Source organism: Poecilia formosa, unplaced genomic scaffold (assembly GCF_000485575.1).
Source record: "Poecilia formosa unplaced genomic scaffold, Poecilia_formosa-5.1.2 Scaffold711, whole genome shotgun sequence".
Taxonomy (NCBI): domain Eukaryota; kingdom Metazoa; phylum Chordata; class Actinopteri; order Cyprinodontiformes; family Poeciliidae; genus Poecilia; species Poecilia formosa.
The window spans coordinates 57,951-77,333 of NW_006800650.1; the positions used below are offsets into that span (position 1 = coordinate 57,951).

The following is a 19,383-nucleotide window of genomic DNA, read 5'->3' on the forward strand; positions in this document are numbered from 1 at the left end:
TTCAGCGTTTTAGAAACCTCAGCCAAGTCCAATTTATTAGATTTTTATGTTGCGAATGAGTAAAACAGTGGTAGTTAAAATTATTGCATTTTCTGAACAGTAAGTTGATCTGCAGTACAAGTCTTACTAATAAAAAAAATGCGTCATGAAGAGGAAAAAAAGCACAAGAGTCTCACCTGACTATAAATCACTCGACCAGCTAAACAAGGATAGAAAAGTGCAGTACGAAAAAGATCTGTTGTATATATTAGTGATTTTTACAAATGCTTTGATAAGTATTCCATCCCAAGTCTAAAAATATGTTTGGCATGTCAAAGCTCATAAAAGGGTGTTTGAATTAGTCCTGGTGAAACTCTTAATGTTTCTCTTGTAATGTTCCTGTGCTCGTCGTAATCTTGTGCTCCGGCCCTGCAGGTGGGGATGTCTCCCTCCAGGATGCCCCAGGCACAGGGCATTATGCCTGGACACAGCAACATGGTGGGCCAGACGCCCAGTCAGGGACAGTTCCTGCCTCAGACCCATTTCACGCCCGGATCTGGTGCCGTTTCTGTGTCCAGTGCCATGAATGTTACCGTGGGTGCGGGCATGGGCCAGCCTCCGGCACAGGCTCCCGTCACTCAGGTGAGACGCAGGATGTGGAGTTGAAAGAGAACTGATGATCTCATGACTAATTTGACATTTTAACCTTTTCTGAAGGCATCATAAAGTCACGTTAATTTCAGATTATTCCCAAAAAAACTAAAATAAAAGTAACTCATTTCTGTTTTTAAATGATCACGCCGTCACAGCGCGCTCTCTAAACCCTGTGTTTGTTCGCGGTGTTGTCCGTTTGACATGTTGTTGTGCGTTTGTCCGCTTATCTTGTGTTTTTGTCCGTCCCGCTCTGTGTGTCCCTTTTTCTCCAGCAGCAGCAGCAACCGAACGCTAACCTCCCCATGAACGCACTGGGGCCCCCACTGGGCCCTCAGCTAGCCTCCTCCCAAACCCCCTTGCACTCCACGCCTCCGCCCGCCGCTTCCTCGGCCTCCGCGGCTGGGGCGGCCACTAACCTGCCGCATCCCCAGTCCTCCAGCCGCAGCTCCACTCCCACCCTCCCCGGCCCTGTCCCGGCCCCAGCCCAGGGGACCACCCCGCCCTGCCCCTCTCAGCCCCAACCCCAGGCGGAGCTCCCTGCGGCGGGACAGACGCAGCCCCCGCCTCAGCCCCCTACCACGCCGGTGAGACCGAGTCCCTCCGCATGTGCCTTCAAATTTTTGATCCTCGCCTTCCATCCCTCTGAATGCCATCTACCCACCCACCCCTCCCATTCACGTCCACCTTTCTGATAACTGCATCCTCACCACTGTCTGTAGCCACCATCACAAAGGGAATTTCACACATTTTGTCTTAAGGGAGCAACGGTGAACACAGGAGCCTTGTTTGTGTCATTAGCTGCAACCCTGCATGCAGGACAAGCGGGTGGGGCAGGGGGCTGATTATCGAGATGGATTACTGGATCGGACATCGAGTCATTGCTATGCATTGAGTTAGGGTTGGGAATGTCGGTGGTCGGGAAAATGGCACAGTCAAAGAATCTGAAAAAGATTCTTTGCACGAGAATCTTTGCAAAGAATTCTCGTGCAAAGAGACGCATTCTTTTGCTATTAACTGTCTGAACCACAACAACTAAAAAACAAGGCTGATTTTGTCTGCAGAGCCTTACAAAATCTTAAATTTATTGATCTAAAAGTAAGTCCTTAAAATGTCTTAAATTCATTGGACAAAATGAGTGAGCAGGTCCTAAATTTTGTTGTAGCAGGACAATTTAATCTCATATATTCAATGTTTTCCGTTTTACTCACGGGAATTTACTGCTACGCAAAACTTTGAGTCCTGTGCAGACATCTTCATTGCGTTCTGTGACATGAGCCGGCTACAGCTAACTAGATGCTGTTACCCTATCCATCTAGCTTCAAGGTTGGTACAGCTTTATTCTTGTTAGCTAGCTAGTTAGGGTAAAGCTTAACCAGCTTTTTTACATCAGTCACGGGTAAGTGCAAACTTCTTACATACTTTCTTTAATGTGGGAAATGTTCGCGTGGTTTTTGGTGTATCCTGACACAGTTGAACGTAATCTCTGCTCTGTCGAGTAGTGGGGCTGTTGTCAGTCCGTATCCATGGGAACGAGTCCATGTTTGGGGTAAAGCTGACATAAGGAGCAAAGGGGCAGAAATACAAGTGTTTTTGAGTTGCTCTCCACCAGACTCCTGCTCATCCCGCATCGTAACGGCATGGTGTTGTGTCCATGACTCAATGCATAGCGATGCCGCCTGCAGGCGCTGGTAACTAGCCACATCGGCTAATGGGCACAGTCCCATCCAGTAACTTACATCGATGGGGCTTGACGCTGGTTTCAAAAGCTTCATATTTCCCCTTCCTTCATCATCTCCTTCGTCTTTTCTCGTCTCAGCTCTCTCAGCCGGGAGCCAGTTTGGATAACAGAGTGCCCACGCCTGCCTCCGCCGCCAGCGCTGACCTGCACTCGCAGCACGTCGGAGCCGACCTACCCGCCCAGGATCTCAAATCAGAAACGCAAACAGACCAACAGGAGTTTGAAGCTGCTGGTGGGAAAATTGAACCCAAGACAGAGGTGAGTTTGAGGCATAAAAAAGCAAGTACACCCTATCAAAGAGCAATCAGCTTTAATTTTTAAAAGAAATCTAACTCTGGAACTGGAAGACATTTTAAATATCCAAAATAAATGAACAAAACAGCCGAAACTACAAATAAAGTTAATAATGAAATCCTTTCCCTTTCATAAAAAGGTTTAGTTGAAACCGATCCATCTGACTAAAGCTTTTTTTTTTGTCATTCAGTCTTTGGTATAAAAACAGAGAGACACAAGAAACAAGCAATCATGCAACTAGAAACAATTGTGCTGTCATGGATTTAATTCATTTATAACTTCCTGCGACAGGTTTAACGATTGTTCTCTCGACTGCAGGTTGAGAACGACTCTGCCTCAGCTTCAGTGAAAAAGGAGGAGCCTGAGGAAAAGCCAGAGCCAATGGAGGTGGAGGAGAAAAAACCGGAAATGAAGACGGAACCCAAAGAGGAGGAGGAGAATGGGACCAACGGCACGACCTCCTCGTCTCCTTCCCAGTCACGGCGGAAAAGTGAGTCTCGCGCATCCGAGAGCCTATGCATCTAGGAAAATGTCCAAGGCCTTTCACTCCCAACTGGGCCTTTCATTTCTTGTCTTCTCCATCTTTGTACTTGCGTTCCACCTGCTCATTTTGACTACATCCATTTCTTTGAGGTCAAAATAAGCCTTTACTTTGAAAGGATTGGAGGATGCAGAGATCCTACAGTGTGGAAAAGTCTTGAAGTATGGAATGTGATTCAAGTATTTGTAGAGGCAGATTCCCAAAACGTATTTCATGTCTTCTGTCGACCTCTGTTTTGTTTTGTTTTGTTTTGTTTTGTTTTTTGTTTTGTTTTGTTTGGTGTTTTTGCGATTAAAATGCACCCAAAGCAAATTCTAATAGTTTTCATTTTTAAATTTATATCGGGTGCAGCGTTATAAGAAAAGCTGTAACTCTCCACCTGTGAAAATTAATCTGCTGGGCTTCTTTTTTAGACGCTTAACCAATTCTGAGTTCTATCCTGTCGGACAGGTCAGAAAATGTTTGTATTTCCAAACCCTAGCTTATAGTATTGTCTGTTTCAGTATTCAAGCCTGAGGAACTGCGGCAGGCTCTGATGCCGACTCTGGAGTCTCTGTACCGGCAGGACCCGGAGTCGCTGCCGTTCAGACAGCCAGTAGACCCCATGCTCCTCGGGATCCCGGTACGAGTCACAGAAACGCCGTCCTTGTCTGGCGCCATTAGTGGACGCACCTGGTGCCATTTTGACTCGTGTATTCTTTCCCTCCCCGTGTTACTCTAGGACTACTTCGACATAGTTAAGAACCCCATAGATCTGTCCACGATAAAGCGCAAGCTTGACACGGGACAGTACCAGGAGCCCTGGCAGTATGTGGACGACGTGTGGCTGATGTTCAACAACGCCTGGCTTTACAACCGCAAGACGTCCCGCGTCTACAAGTACTGCTCTAAGCTGGCGGAGGTTTTCGAGTCCGAGATCGACCCCGTCATGCAGGGTCTGGGATACTGCTGCGGGAGGAAGGTAAGATGGATGTTCATCCTGTGGTTAGCTGGATTTTATTATTTTTTTTATGTCATCCACACTTAATAGTCAGTTTTACATTAAAATCTTCTTTGTTACTATAAAAAGAACTACCTGGCATTCCAGCAGTATTAATTTTTAAACATACCTATCACTCAATGCAGACTTAAGATATAGAACTGTTGTTTTATTAATAAAATATCAATATTATGATTGCTATTTTAAACGAGTGCTTGTTTTTTTTTAGCACTTTGAGATTTTCATGTAAAGAGCATTATACATTTTTGTTATAAAAGTTTGTGGAAGTGCTAAGCTAATGCTAGTTTCTTTTTGCTCTGTTTTCATCCGACTTGTTGATAAATTTGTTCTTTTATAAATTTCAGTGTGGGGAAAAACGAAACACTCATACAACAGTTTTTACATTAAAACTGTTGTAAAAAAGGATGTGTGGCGTTAAAGCCATCAAAGCCTGTCTCTTTGCAGTGAGTGTTTTTAAATAGTTGAAAGGAAAACGACAAACAAAACATGACAGAATCTGAAAAAATACAGATTTGTGGTTGGTTTTAAAAATGCCTTGTTCCAGTATGAAACATATGTACATAATGTGGATTGGATTTGTGCTGCTCTGTTTTCCCTGTGTTTTGTTTGAGAATTGGTAAAGCAGCATGAATAGGGTTAGATACGAACAGTTTTTCTTTGCGCCACTCCTCCAACGTATGAAGAATTGCAGACAAAAAGTCAGAAAGTTGAATAATCTGACCAGTTTTTCTGCTTCCGATTGAAAACGCTTGCTGATAAATTCATGAGCCACTCTTTGTCTCCGCAGTACGAGTTCTCCCCTCAAACTCTCTGTTGCTATGGCAAACAGCTCTGCACCATACCTACCGGCGGCACCTACTACAGCTACCAAAACAGGTACGCCTGCACCGTGTTTCTTTTTTTCCCAGAATGTTCTAGTGCGTCTCAAATCCAAGCACCTCGAAAAATTCTAACTTGTATCTGCAGGTTTACTTCATATAAAATTGAGGCATTTGAACAGCCAGGTTCTGTTCAACTGAGATGTCCGTCTAGCTGTTTCTTTTGTAACGATGAAAAAAAAAAATCTTAGTTTAAGGCTACAAACATCTTCGCCCATCATTACCTGCTGCCTAGCAGCTGAGATGTGGCACATTATCGTTCACATTTTGGATTTCTTCCTCCCCCTGCTGCATGATTAGTGCAACTACAACTTTTTTTTTGCTTTTTTTTTTTTCCTTTCCCCCCCCCTTCTTCTCACTTACACAATTCACTTAGAGCGAGAAGCAGCATTAGAGAGACTGCATCAGACTCTGGCAGCACAGCTCATTTATACTCTCAATGGGAGCTCCAGGATTCCCCGCTGTCTGTCAGAAAACATAAAAACACGCTGCAGTTGGTGCACAGCTCACTTGGGGGAGTCACAAACAAGCAGCAGAGCATCAAATCATCGGGGTTCCGAAGACGTTGCGCACCGTACGACGACCTTTTTTGGTTGGAGTTTCACTGAGAGCATGGATGTGTTTCATTCCCCTTCAGGTACCATTTCTGTGAAAAATGCTTCAACGAGATCCAGGGAGACAGCGTGACGTTAGGAGATGATCCCGCACAGCCGCAGACGTGAGTGAACGCTAAATTCATTCAGGCACCGAAGCGGCCATGTTTGTTGCTGCTCAAGTTTGTGTATTTTTTTGTTGTTGTATTTCCATTCAATTAGATTTAGAACTTTAACACAGAGTTATTTCACATGTTAAGTTTGTTTAAATGTAAGAAATTATTTATATTTACAAGACATTATGACGGTAATAAAGTTTTTTTTGCCCCTGTTTTTCCTAAACTCTTCAGGATGATATCAAAAGACCAGTTTGAACGCAGGAAGAATGATGTTCTTGACCCAGAACCGTAAGTAGAGCCAATACTTACATTATTTTCCTAAAGTTTTACCGTCTTTACAATGAAATTCTGTTTTGGGAGGTTTCCCTGCACATCCTCTTCCCGAGAAATTCATTTAAATCAAAGTTTGCCTTCACACACATCCACCTTAGGTTGTTTTTTCCTGTCGTTTAGATCTTGCTGATCATTTCCAACATTTAGTTTTATATTAAGTGTTTTTAACTTATCAAAGTGCTCCCCGAGTTTGTCCTCTACTACATGTCGTCTTTTATTCTTTTAGTAAAACTCTGGCAGCATTTATTTGTTCTTACTTTTCTCGTTCTAGCTGAGGAATTCAGCTGATTTATTTTATTTTTTTTATATTTTTTAACATTGTAAAAAACAAAACAATTTGCTGTCCATAAAACTTACTGTGAGTTATTGATGTTGGCAAACTTTTCAAAGCATTTGAATCACAGATTTTATTTGTCTTTACTCGCATCGATCTGAAAGATATTAAGTTGTCTGAATATATTTTTTCAAAATGAGTCTTAAACTGACCATTTGATTCTCGATCTTTTCAATGGACTCTGAAGTTATTAGTAACCTTTTATGAAGTGAAGCTAAACTTATCCAGGACTTTTATCTAAAACATGAAATCCTCAGATTAAAGATGTTTAATTTCTGTTTTTTTTTTTCTGTCCAGATTTGTTGAATGTAAAGACTGTGGACGCAAAATGCACCAGATCTGTGTTTTACACTACGAGGTTATTTGGCCATCAGGGTGAGAAGTTATTTCTTGCATATTTTTGCTGTAATTTTATTTATTTAATTTTGTATTTAAATCTCTTATTTGTGTTCAGATAAACAAAGTGACATTTTTCTCTTAATGTGTTCAGATTCATCTGTGACAACTGTTTGAAGAAAAGTGCAAAATCACGGAAAGAAAACAAGTTCACTGCTAAAAGTAAGCACACCCTACTCTGTTCTTTCTGCACTTCCATTCAGATTGTTGCACTAATCCTAAAGACCACATCTTCATATAACTGTGCTACTTTTAGTGGCGTCTGAATGTTTTGAAGTCTCCATGAAATTCCTTCCTTCTTTCCAATCCGAACAAGTGCCAGAGCTGGTTTTAAAATGTCGCTTGAACGTGCTGCTTCGCTTCAGGGTTACAGTCCACCCGACTGGGAATGTACATAGAAGACCGCGTGAATAAATACTTGAAGAGGCAGAACCATCCGGAGGCCGGGGAAGTGTTCGTGCGAGTGGTAGCGAGCTCCGACAAAACGGTGGAAGTTAAACCCGGCATGAAAGCCAGGTGAGCTCGGAACGGGTCGGTGGACCTCGCCGGTTTAAGAAACAGGTTGCGTTTGTCTCTGACTCGACAGACTAACTGCTGTACAGCCTACATGTTGCACAAACTGGGTTTGACTCTCTGCTACTGCAGGTCTGCTTCCCCCCTGAAAGGAACACAATCTCTGATTGAACAGCTTGTTATCAGGTTTACTAATTAATCATGTTTGCTCCTTATTGATTAAAAGTCACTTGACCTTTCAGTCCTACTTTGTGCTGCTGAGTGACATTGTAACGTCTTCAGGAGCTTCTTCCGTATTTCTGGTTAACAGAGTTCCTATATAGTCATGAAAGGTATGAATAATGATGGGCTTTCTATGTCATAATAAAGAATAGAGCTAAGAGTCCAGATTTCTTCATTTCCATCATCTAAAACATTCAAATTAGATTTTCATGAAAACAGACTTTTAAATGTTTGATTTATTTTTAAATGGCATTCTTTGTCTTTGATTTTCTCCCATTAAATTTATTACATTTTTTTGTAAGCGAGCAATCAAATAAATGCATTCAGAATTTAAAAATGAATTTAAAAAGGTTTATTTTTTTTACCACTTTCTTTGCCACCATTTGCTTTTTGATCTTTTTTTTTAACAAGATATGCAATTCAAAATAGTAAACATTGCTTCTTAATTTTATAAACAATTATTCAAAATCTTTAAAAAAGCATCTTTATATATCAGAGGACACCCAGTATAAATGATTGTTACAGGGTATGAAATTATACTTTCTAAGAGGGCAAAATGTGCACCATCTCCATCATATTTGTGTACATTTGTAATATTTCTTTATGCATCTTTCACGCCAGGTTTGTGGACACGGGTGAGATGCCCGACACCTTTCCCTACAGAACCAAAGCACTTTTTGCATTTGAGGAGATCGATGGTGTGGATGTTTGCTTCTTCGGCATGCACGTGCAGGAGTACGGCTCCGAGTGCCCATTTCCTAACACTAGGTTGGTTTGTTTTTGCATATATATATATATATATATACAATATAAATGAATCCAAATTAATTAATGTGTTTCGGTTCTAAAAGTAAATATACTTGGATTCGTTACACCCAAAGTTACACATTTTAACAGTTTCTTTCTGAATTTTCAGTGATGCATTTATTAGAAAATTTAGGCCAATATTAATATCAGATATTAGTACTGCTTTTGTGACTGAAAAGACATTTACCAATATTACTTGTATATTTCAATACTCTTTTGAACGCTTAAAAAAAAAAAACACATGGCTGACAACACATAGAAAAATGTATTTCTGTGTAATTTGTGGACTGCAGCTGGTGCATAACACCCAGACGTAACCAGAAATCTGGACTAAAGAGAAAAAGGACTGGGCTGTTGCTTAGTGATCAAAAACATCCTGTTTTCAGAAGAAAACTTTGTATTAATTTATTTCTTTTGGACATCAAGGTCCCAGAGACTAGAAGAAGAGCGGAGCGGCGCCATGGCGATCATGTCATCCGCTGGCGTTGGTCCACTTTAAAATCAATGCGGCGTTTTAATAGGATGTCGTAATGCACTTTATGCTTTATGGAGAGGCTGTTTTCATTCTCCGGCAGGGCTTGGTACCGGTCCAAACTGACAAATATACAAAATATTTCTAAACTAAAGTTTGGGTTTTTATTCTCTCTCAGCCATAATTAACTCTTGAAATGCATCACTCTGTTGGAAATCAACCCAAATTATTATACACTTTCAATTTAATTACTGAAGAGAATTTTAAATGATCTTCACCTCTAATTGACATCATCTGTTAAATTGACATCGTTCTTTCCAACGTTGCAGACGGGTCTACATATCATACCTCGACAGTATTCACTTCTTCCGACCCAGAGTTCTACGAACAGCAGTGTACCATGAAATTCTCATTGGCTACCTCGAGTATGTCAAAAAACTTGGGTAAGTCTGACACTTTTTATTTGATAAAATGAAGAATCTTTCCTACCGGAGCTGCTTAGTGATGTGAGCTTTTGCCTGTGCGGTTCTGAAGTTACACGCAGGGCCACATCTGGGCATGTCCGCCCAGCGAGGGAGACGACTACATCTTCCACTGCCATCCTCCAGAGCAGAAGATCCCCAAACCCAAGAGACTGCAGGAGTGGTACAGGAAAATGCTGGACAAAGCTTTTGCTGAGAGGATCTTGCACGACTACAAGGTAGGTTAAAGGTTCTTGGAGAGGACGACGTTAATGGCAGCACTTTATGTCAAAATTTTTAAATTATTGATCAAAATTTCCTACGTCTTTTCCGCAGGACATCTTCAAACAGGCGACTGAGGACCGGCTGACCAGCGCCAACGAGCTGCCGTACTTCGAAGGCGACTTCTGGCCCAACGTGTTGGAGGAGAGCATCAAGGAGCTGGAGCAGGAGGAAGAGGAGAGGAAGAAGGAGGAAACCACCGCGGCCACGGAAACTCCAGAGGTACCGTCCTTTAGTGAGAAACTTACAAATGTTTGAACCTAAATCACTTAAATTTCTCTTTTGAATCGATGGAATTAGGGCTACAGCTAACGATTATTTTAGATATTGATTGAGCTATAGATTATTCTGACAATTAATCGGATAAAAAGAAATTTGGTACGTTCTGCAGATACTTCATATAAGCCCTTTTTTTATACAATATTGCAAATATAATAAAATGGGAGTAAACAATTTCCTTCTTTTAAATGAGAACAAAATTTTGCCTAAAATGCCAGAAAATGTGACGGTTTATGCATCAAACCAGGAACATCAGTAATCCACAGAGTAATGGTGGTATGTGACCCAAGTCGTTCCTCTAACGTCTACATGTCGTCCCTCAGGGAACCCCGAGTGACAGCAAAAACGCCAAGAAGAAGAACAACAAGAAGACAAATAAAAACAAGAGCAGCGTGAGTCGAGCCAACAAGAAGAAGCCCGGGATGCCGAACGTGGCGAACGATCTGTCCCAGAAGCTGTACGCCACCATGGAGAAGCACAAAGAGGTCAGCTTGTTCTTAAAACGTTTTCTTACACAGGATTCAGTCAGACAGACGAGCGCCAGCGACACGGAAGCATAAAGAAAAACCAGAACGATGCTTAAATGCTCTCTGTCCAATCTGACTGGACTTGAGCCATTTTGCAGAAAAAAAAAAACAGTGTCTTCTGAAACCATCCATGGAACTGGATGTAAGCATTTCAGCTCAATATTTTTTTCTGTTATTTAAGATTTGTAAACATCTTATAAATTTCCTTTTGGGGCATGGTTTGTTTAAGAAAAAAAGGTCTGTGGTAAACTGGCTGCTCAGAGAGCGGTCTCCAAGCATAAAACAGAAAGTTCAGTGAAAAGAAAATTTGTGATAGTTTGTCGTAACTTACCTTCTAATTTAAATGGGTTTTTTTTATTAATCTTTAGTATTTGCTGCATTTTTATTTCATTTGCCTTTTTAAATTAAATTCCTGAAAAAAAATTCCTAATTTAACTCAAATTCATTGCAAAACTAAGGAAAGACTCCAGCACTGACGGCGCTGTGCCTTTAAACGGCAAGTCTGGACTGTTCTGTAAAAGACTAAAAGATTTCCTCCTTTTACGGATTTTTTATTCTTAGGTGTTCTTTGTGATCCATCTTCACTCTGGGCCCCTGGCCAACACCCTGCCGCCCATCGTCGACCCGGACCCCCTGATCTCCTGCGACCTGATGGACGGCCGGGACGCCTTCCTGACCTTGGCGAGGGACAAGCACTGGGAGTTCAGCTCCCTGAGGAGGTGCAAGTGGAGCACCATGTGCATGCTGGTGGAGCTGCACAACCAGGGACAGGATCGCTTCGTCTACACTTGCAACGAGTGCAAACACCACGTGGAGACGCGCTGGCACTGCACCGTGTGTGAGGTGGGTTACTCTTTTACGTTTCTTCACGTCTTTGTTTCAAAAGGGTTCGCTGAAAGCAGAGTTTTGTCTGAGGTTAATGTGCGCCCCCTCCTTAACTTAGAGACTTTAAAATGCTTCTGTTAGTTTAGAAATCACAGAATGGCCGTAGAACCAAAATGTTTTGATGTTCTGACTACACAGGAACCAAACATTCATTCAACGTCTACGCACCACAAATCTGGAACAAACTTCCAGAAAACTTCAAAATTGCTGAAACACTGAGTTCCTTCAGATTCAGGCTAAAAACTCACTTGTTTAAAGTTCCTCTAGTTTAAAAACGTTTTGCTATGCAAAGCACTTTACAAATAATTTTAACACTTCACCATTTTGGTAGCCTCAAACAAATCCAATTTTCTGACTTTATAATGGGAATTTAAATTATAGAAATTGTGATTACTGTACTGTCTGACCTATAAGTTAATCAGAAGTCAAGCCAGTCAGAAATGTCACAAAAAGAAAAAACAATAACACAGTTTGTCTAGTCACACGAGCCAAACTGCTACTTATAGTGCAGAAAATATAGTATGCTAATACTATTTGACAAAATATGTTTACTGCTTGTTTCATGATTGGCTACTGTATTACGTTTATATGATGTAAAGCACTTTGAGCTGCCATGTTGCTGAAATGTGCTGCATAAATAAACTTGACTTGACTCACCTGTTCTTTTCTCTGGTTCAGGACTTTGATCTGTGCATCAGTTGCTACAACACGAAGGGCCACGATCACCAGATGGTGAAGTGGGGCCTGGGCCTGGACGACGACAACAACAGCCAAAGCGGCGAAGCCTCCAAAAGCCCGCAGGAGAGCCGGCGTCTGAGCATCCAGCGCTGCATCCAGTCTCTGGTTCACGCGTGTCAGTGCCGCAACGCCAACTGCTCTCTGCCGTCCTGCCAGAAGATGAAGAGGGTGGTGCAGCACACCAAGGGCTGCAAGCGCAAAACCAATGGGGGCTGCCCGGTGTGCAAGCAGCTCATCGCATTATGCTGCTACCACGCCAAGCATTGCCAGGAGAACAAGTGTCCGGTCCCGTTCTGCCTGAACATCAAACACAAGCTCCGACAGCAGCAGCTGCAGCACCGGCTGCAGCAGGCACAGTTGATGAGGAGAAGAATGGCCACCATGCAGGGCCGGACCATGCCGCTGCCATCTCCGCCCGCCGCCGCCGCACCCAGCACTCCCACGTCTCACACCCAGCCCAGCACTCCTCAGACGCCGCAGCAGCCACTGTCCAACCAGCCGCCGACGCCCAACTCGGCTGGCGTCATGTCCCCCACCTTCCCTGGAGTGCCGAGAGCGGGCCCGCCGCAGGCGACCGTGTCGCAGGGCAAGCCGGGCCCCCACGCCTCGCCCCTGCACCAGCAGCAGTCTCCTCTCCCGCAGCCGCCTCAGCAGCGCCAGCAGCAGGCTCCTCTTGCCGCCATCAAGATGGCGCAACACATAGAGATGATGGCTCAGGCGCAGCAGAACCAGCAGAACTACCGGGTCAACATGAACGGCTTGCCCATGACCCCCCAGCAGACGCAGCAGCAGCGCATGGCTCAAACCATGCAGATGGTGGCGGGGCCCCGCGGCCCCCAGGTCATGCAGCAACCCACTTTGGGGCAGTGGCCTGCAGCCGCTGGCCCCATGCCAGCTCAGAACCAACAGCCAGGCGTGGTTCCGAACCAGAACACGTCGCAGCAGGCCATGAGCATCCAGCGAGCCATGATGGCGCCAGGGCAACAGAGTCAACAGAGGATGCTGATGACCCAGCAACCAGGTCCGCGGCCGCAAACCCCCCAGAGAACAGGCACCATACCCCCGAACGCCCTTCAGGACCTCCTGCGCACCTTGAAGTCCCCGAGCTCCCCGCAGCAGCAGCAGCAGGTCCTAAACATCCTGAAGTCCAACCCGCAGCTAATGGCAGCTTTCATCAAACAGCGGACAGCCAAGTACCATGCGAGCCAGCCGCAGCCGCAAGCTGGGCAGCCGCAGCAGCAGCAACCCGGCATGCCGGCAATGCAGACCATGGCCATGCAAGGCGGGCCGGTGCAGAGGGCGGCGATGCCCCCTCAGCAGCCGCAGCAGGCTCCGGTGCAGGGCATGGCCCAGCTGGGCGCAGGGCAGCTGATGAACGCCGCTCACAGCGCTAACCCGCAGATCCAGGAGCTCTACCGCCGGCAGCTATTGCGACAGCAGCAACAGCAGCAGCAGCAGCAACAGCCGCAGCAGCAAGGAGTGATGCCGCAGGGTCACCTCGGTCAGTTTCCCAATCAGCCGCAGGGAACTCCTGCGATGTACTCCCACATCCGCATGCAGCAGCAACAGCAGCAACAGCAGCAGCAGATAGCCATGCAGCAGGCGGGCGCTGCTGGGGCTGGGGGCGTAACTATGGGTCAGCTCCCACCCATGGCCCAGATGGCCCAGCCCGGGATGAGCATGGACTCCACTCAGAGCCTGCTGCATCAGCGCATGCAGCAGCAACAACAGCAGCAGACGCAGCTCCCCCAGCAGCAGCAGCAGCAGCAGGCCGTCCTCAAGCAGCAAATGGGCTCCCCGGCCCACCCAAGCCCCATTAGCCCCCAGACCCACCTTCTGGCCGGCCAAGCTCAGGGTGCCGCCCACCTCTCTGCCCAGCCGGGATTGGCCAACGCCCTCGGCAACCAGGTCCGCTCCCCGGCGCCCGTCCAGTCGCCGGCGCAGCAGCAACAGCCGCCGCCGCATTCCAGCCCCTCGCCACAAGTCCAAAATCAACCACAACCCTCGCCGCAGCACCCGGCCCTGCCGCACTCGGGGTCGCCCCACCCGGTGCTGGGCGGCCCGCTGCAGTCGCTGGAGCAGGGACACCTGGGGACGCCGGAGCAAAGCGCCATGCTGCCGCAGCTCAACACGCCCAACAGGGGGGGACTGAGCAGCGACTTGGGGCTCGTGGGGGACGCCACGGGGGACACGCTGGAGAGGTTTGTGGAGGGGTTGTAGCATTTTGTAACTGGGAGCAAAAAAGAACTCTTTTCTCTCCCAGTGCCCCTCACCTCTACTCCCCAGTTTCCCCTCGGACTCTTCACCCCACCTGAGGGCTTCGTTCGTTCTTTCTAAAATTGGGAACGTTTTCGTTTTGTACTGACATGTAAAAAGTTTCAGCTGTTTTTGGGGGAAGGGAAGGGCGGGAGGTGACTAAAAACGAACTCAGTCAAGATACAAACTGTTCTTGGGAATGTAATAGTTTCCTAAACCCCAAGCGTCTGGTTTGTTTTTCTTTTGTTTTTTCCTTAAAATGTTTGAGGGATTTGCAAGTTTTCTTCTTAAAATAAAATTAAATCACAAAGAATATATTTTTGGTTGAGACCAAATGTGTTCCGTACTCAGTTTATTTTCATTTGTGGTATGATTTCATGCCTTTTTTTTCCTTTCTTTTTTTTAAGAAAATGTAAAATTGCATTATACCATTCATATCTTTTATTTTGTACCGTTTAATTTTTTTTTTCTTTTTTGAAAAAAAGAAAGTAATGCGTTTTTGTGTTAAAAACTGTACAAATTTTTTTTTTTTTGTCTGGGAATCGGGACAGGTTTGTTTTTTCTCTTCGCGAGCTGTCATTCCTGGCAATTGTAATCTAGTATTGTACCATTACTGTGAGACGATGCATTCAGGGACGGCAGCGGCTCCCTTTTTGATTTTGACTTTTCGTTGTGCGCGTGTTTATGAAGAGCACTCGGTCGTATCAAAGTAGGAGCTGGCCTGCGGCAGGCTGCGTATTCGCTGGCATGCATGCAGGCGCACATGAAGACACTGATGCACAGACCCTCACAGTCACTAATAGGAACACTGCTCTGAATGAGTTTTCACAGAGGACTGCAGACTTCAATCTCAAATTGGAAAAAAAAATTCTGCTGGTGTAGAAAGTTGTTGGGTTTGACTAAAAGAAGAAGAAAATTGTCATACCTTTTTTTTGTTGTTTTTTTTTTTCCTTGTCATACAAATGTAAAGTGTAAAGAGAGTGTGAAAAAGAGACCAGCCCCCTAAGCTGAGGTGGAATTATAACAGGTTGTTTTGTAGAAAACGATCTCAAATGATTCCCAAAAGCCCCAAGTTTTACACTAAAGTTGTGAGCTATCAAGGGGTGAAAGGGCAACATTTGAGATTCACCGTAAGGAAAGCTTAATTGTCATCAACCTTCGTTCCTCTCACAAACACTTGAATTTGGGGGGGGATTTCCTTTTTCTCCTATTGTAAATCAAGCTATTAAGCAAAAATACTATAAATATAAGGAAGAGAGAATGAAATCACTGTATAAACTGGTAAAAGATTCATTTCTTACTTATATACCATATTGTTAAATAAACTGTGTGCAACAGAAGAACACCAGTACTCTGTTGACTGAATGAGGCAATACTTTTACTGTTGGTGTGTGTCGTTCATTTCAGTATAACTTTTCTGTCCTTTAGCATCAACATGGGCCACATAACCCATATCGAATCTTCTAGTACCTAAGCATTGCCTTTTTTCCCCTTTCTAAGCCTAAACATCTGCATTCCTGTATACTCAATAATATACATTTATATTTTTTGCCTTCAGAGTTTAGCCTCGTGTGTGTAAATGCTCAACTCCTCCATATTTAATTTACAGATGCATTTAAAAACAATCGACGTCCAAAAGTGAACTCATGTTTACTATATGCTGTGACGTATTCCAAGTCTTTTTAATTCAATTTATCGGAATTTTATTTTCTTTAATCAACATTTAAACTATTACGAAGAAGTTAACTTGCACACCCACACATTTTCCTTCCACTAAACTTTCCATCAATGCAAAGTTTTACAAGTATCATCTCAGGTTGGCTTAAGGCTGAGGGCCCACTTCTGCTGGAGGACGAGTCCGGAGGTCTGTGGTTCTTCCCCCGCAGCTGCAGGGATTGGATGTTAAGTTTAACAGCAGCCATGTTGTAACTCTGTACCACTACCCTCATTTCTTTGACTTTTATTTCCATCTTCTTGCTAAAAGCAGTATAGGAGAAAACTGATCTTGCACCAAAGTTAGCCCACTTTGTCAGGATTGAATTGAAATGTCAATTTGCGATAAAAAAAACAAAAAAAAAACGTGTTCCCATACTTGTTCTATTTTACAGCAGCAATCTAATCAAAATTACTGACAAAAAAAAAATATATAAATGAGCTAATATTGGAGCCAGGTGTGCTGAAGCAGAGACATCTAGTTGCTGGACAAGGCCCTTGAGGAATGCAGTCTGGGACCAGTGGCATAAAGTATACACTACTGATAAGAGGAATTGCCTTTCAGGGTTAATAAACTACCGATTATCAATTTGTCTAGTCATGGTACTGCCGCAACATTAATGATGAAGAGCCGTTAGGAGCTAAGAAAGAGCCGGTTCTTATGGGGGAATGAGCCAAATTATCTGGATCTCGAAAAAACAGCCGCAATTCCCATCACTATGAGAATCGTAAACATACTATTAAATATTGCTGAACAGAGCCAACAGCCGAAGGCTTTATGGCACTAAACGATAAAATTAGTTAATTAGTAACGCAGTTATTTTATTATTACTAGCTTGCGGCTTGCACATGTTCTTTCTGTAAAATTGTTCATTTGTGACCAATTTTCTGTTCTTTGAAAATTTGCTTAACAATCTGCACGTGCTCCTTTTAGGTTTTTGTGCTTTACATTATTTTAGACATACTTAAATATTTCAGATTAAACAAATTATATCAGAAAATACTCACCAAAGCATATCCAAGAACCAATTTTCAAAAGACAAAGGGCATAAACTAAACTTAGCTCCATATTTTCAGCGCCCGGAGGGGGCGCCGTCTCGACACTCGTTGGTTACTACGGCGACTTTTTTGTAGTTACGTGCATAAAATAAAATAAAAATAAAATAAAATGTTCAGGGCTCAACAGAGGATTTTCCTTTCTAATGTTGCCCATATCAAAAACCCCGAACCCATATTTGAACCTCCTTAATTTCTAACACAATATGTCATTTTACACAGCAATGCTCAGAAGGTTTCGCTCACGGTTGGAGGTCTAGATTTTATTATATTTTATTTTTTTACTTCCTTTTCTAGTGGAGGAATTATTGTATTCATAGTGAATTAAATATTTTTATTATGAACGCAAAATAAAGCTGGAAACATTAATTCAGCAGAGTACAAAAGCCAGTGTAGCTACAGAATTTGAGGTTCTTGTCCAAGTCAGAAAATCTGTCGTCGGAAACTCTGTATTTATTATATTAAAATATACTTAATATTACGTTACGTTTTTTGACAGTAAGTGACGTCAGCGAAGACGTCGTCTGAATAATCCCTGTTTATTGGTTAATTATCACGTGACCGGAAGCTAGGAATGGAGCGGTTTTGGTAAAACGTTTTGAAACATAAACAATTTCTCCGGGTCTTTCTGTTGTTTGTCAAGCAACGTTACGTAAAAATAAACATTCGTGACATCAGCGAGAGAGTGTTGAGGCAATGAGGGCCCTAACAGCAAATCTCAGTAAGTTTTTGATTAGCACAAACAGCTAGCATACCAACTGCTGTCTGTCGTGATGTGTTTAAGGACCTTGTTTCCCCTCCGTTCGCAGGTGAGGAAATGGATTTTCATTCCGTTTTCCCTGCCTAACCTGACTGTGTTTGCGGGTTGGGGATGACAGCTGGAACCGTGCTGCTTTGCCTCCTTTAATGTAACACTAATGACATCGCCATGGACGATTCCGAGCTGGATTTTGTGGACCTCTGCTCCAGATTGCTGAAGCGCGTCCGCAAGAAAGAACCAGGCAGACCGAGCAGGAAGGCAGAAGAACAACAGAGCTCCAGCCAAGCAACCCGGGGAGACAAGAGAACGGTTGATAAGCAGGATGGGGATTCTCTGTCGGGGTTTTCAGCCACTGGGTCGGAGGTGGTCTGTGGAAGAACTGGGTGTGACTCAGGGGATGCTGTTCAGTATTCTGCTGTTCCTCCAGCTGACGCAGACCTGAGGGCAAAAGACAAAGTTCTTCTCAGGATGCAGGAGTTTAAGAGAGCCAGTCCGCAGAAGATGACGCACAGTAACAGAATCGGGCCAGCAAAGAAGGACGGCTGTACTCTGACTGTACAGCATCAGAAAGCAGGCAATGCAACGATTATCCCAACCCAAACATCGCCATGTAAGTTATGGAAATGGTGCTGATTTTTAGATGCTTTTCTCAGTGTGTGGTGTGCAGTTTTATTCAGATTTAGGTCTAGACTTTAACTGGGCCATTCTAACACGTGCATTGATCTAAGCAAACTGTGTCCTGCTAGAACATTGGGTCTGCAACCTTTACTATTCAATGACACCCAAAGCCATTTTTGCCCTCAGTCCAGCTACACTATAACTGCCTTATAAGCACAAATACTACACACATTTATTTTTACTACAGAAATTCTGTTGTAATTTTTAAACAACTGTTAATATTTTTGTTTTAAAATAAGAAAAGGATCAAACTTTCTTCTTGTATGGGAAAGTTGGCATTTGCAAATAGTTTCTAGCCTAACAGTAATAAATAGATTAAAGTAAAATGACTAATACTTGTAGTGTCATTCTGTTGTTGAAATTCAATTAGATTATTCCCTAAAAAAACAAGAAAACAAAACAAAACAAAAAAAAAACATCTATTTCTAAAACGTCAGTTTTTTCTTTATCATTTATAAGTCTTTCAAAATAATTGTGGACAATCCAAAGAGCCACTTGATGCTGTTTGTTCTCCTTTTAGGAGTTGGGTTTTATTTAGCAGTTTTACTGTGACCCACATCTGTCCTCAGACAAGGCGGCGTCGCCCCGCTCCGATCCCCGCTCTGAGCCCCCAGAGAGTGACGAGGCGCTGGCCCTGCGGTTGCAGCGGGAGCTGGACAGGGAGGCGGCCAAGGCCCAGATCGTGGACCTGGAGGACGGAGGCCTCTTCTTCTGTCAGATCTGCCACCGGGACTTATCACACATGACCCCCGAAGGGCGCACACAACACCTCAACAGGTCCGGACAAGTTCTTCCTTTATGTGTTTCATGTTGCGAGCAGAGGCGGGTAGAGTACCGATAAATTGCACTCAACTAAAAGTAGCACTACATCGACA

At 43.8% G+C, this 19,383-nt stretch overlaps 2 protein-coding genes across 7 annotated transcripts in view; both read left to right on the top strand.

Annotated features, from left to right (window-relative positions):
* crebbpa (CREB binding lysine acetyltransferase a) overlaps positions 1-14,731 on the top strand; it is a 37,342-nt gene extending 22,611 nt beyond the window's left edge. For 2 of the 4 annotated variants that reach the window (XM_007542578.2, XM_007542576.2), the window contains exons 13-31: positions 415-621; positions 906-1,217; positions 2,450-2,629; positions 2,984-3,155; positions 3,710-3,828; positions 3,928-4,167; positions 4,994-5,082; positions 5,722-5,802; positions 6,028-6,084; positions 6,761-6,838; positions 6,954-7,021; positions 7,225-7,375; positions 8,216-8,362; positions 9,203-9,316; positions 9,408-9,573; positions 9,671-9,838; positions 10,219-10,380; positions 10,984-11,265; positions 11,986-14,731. In XM_007542578.2, coding sequence (XP_007542640.1) covers positions 415-621; positions 906-1,217; positions 2,450-2,629; positions 2,984-3,155; positions 3,710-3,828; positions 3,928-4,167; positions 4,994-5,082; positions 5,722-5,802; positions 6,028-6,084; positions 6,761-6,838; positions 6,954-7,021; positions 7,225-7,375; positions 8,216-8,362; positions 9,203-9,316; positions 9,408-9,573; positions 9,671-9,838; positions 10,219-10,380; positions 10,984-11,265; positions 11,986-14,265 — 5,073 coding nt within the window. In that variant the 3' untranslated portion in view covers positions 14,266-14,731. The remainder of the gene's footprint in view (positions 1-414; positions 622-905; positions 1,218-2,449; positions 2,630-2,983; positions 3,156-3,709; positions 3,829-3,927; positions 4,168-4,993; positions 5,083-5,721; positions 5,803-6,027; positions 6,085-6,760; positions 6,839-6,953; positions 7,022-7,224; positions 7,376-8,215; positions 8,363-9,202; positions 9,317-9,407; positions 9,574-9,670; positions 9,839-10,218; positions 10,381-10,983; positions 11,266-11,985) is intronic. The other 2 variants (XM_007542577.2, XM_007542579.2) reach the window with 2 other exon arrangements.
* Positions 14,732-17,620: 2,889 nt separating this feature from the next.
* slx4 (SLX4 structure-specific endonuclease subunit homolog (S. cerevisiae)) overlaps positions 17,621-19,383 on the top strand; it is a 12,454-nt gene continuing 10,691 nt past the window's right edge. For all 3 annotated transcript variants that reach the window (XM_016666349.1, XM_016666350.1, XM_016666351.1), the window contains exons 1-4: positions 17,621-17,791; positions 17,880-18,431; positions 18,614-18,633; positions 19,083-19,285. In XM_016666349.1, the coding sequence (XP_016521835.1) occupies positions 17,999-18,431; positions 18,614-18,633; positions 19,083-19,285 (656 nt within the window). In that variant the 5' untranslated portion in view covers positions 17,621-17,791; positions 17,880-17,998. The remainder of the gene's footprint in view (positions 17,792-17,879; positions 18,432-18,613; positions 18,634-19,082; positions 19,286-19,383) is intronic.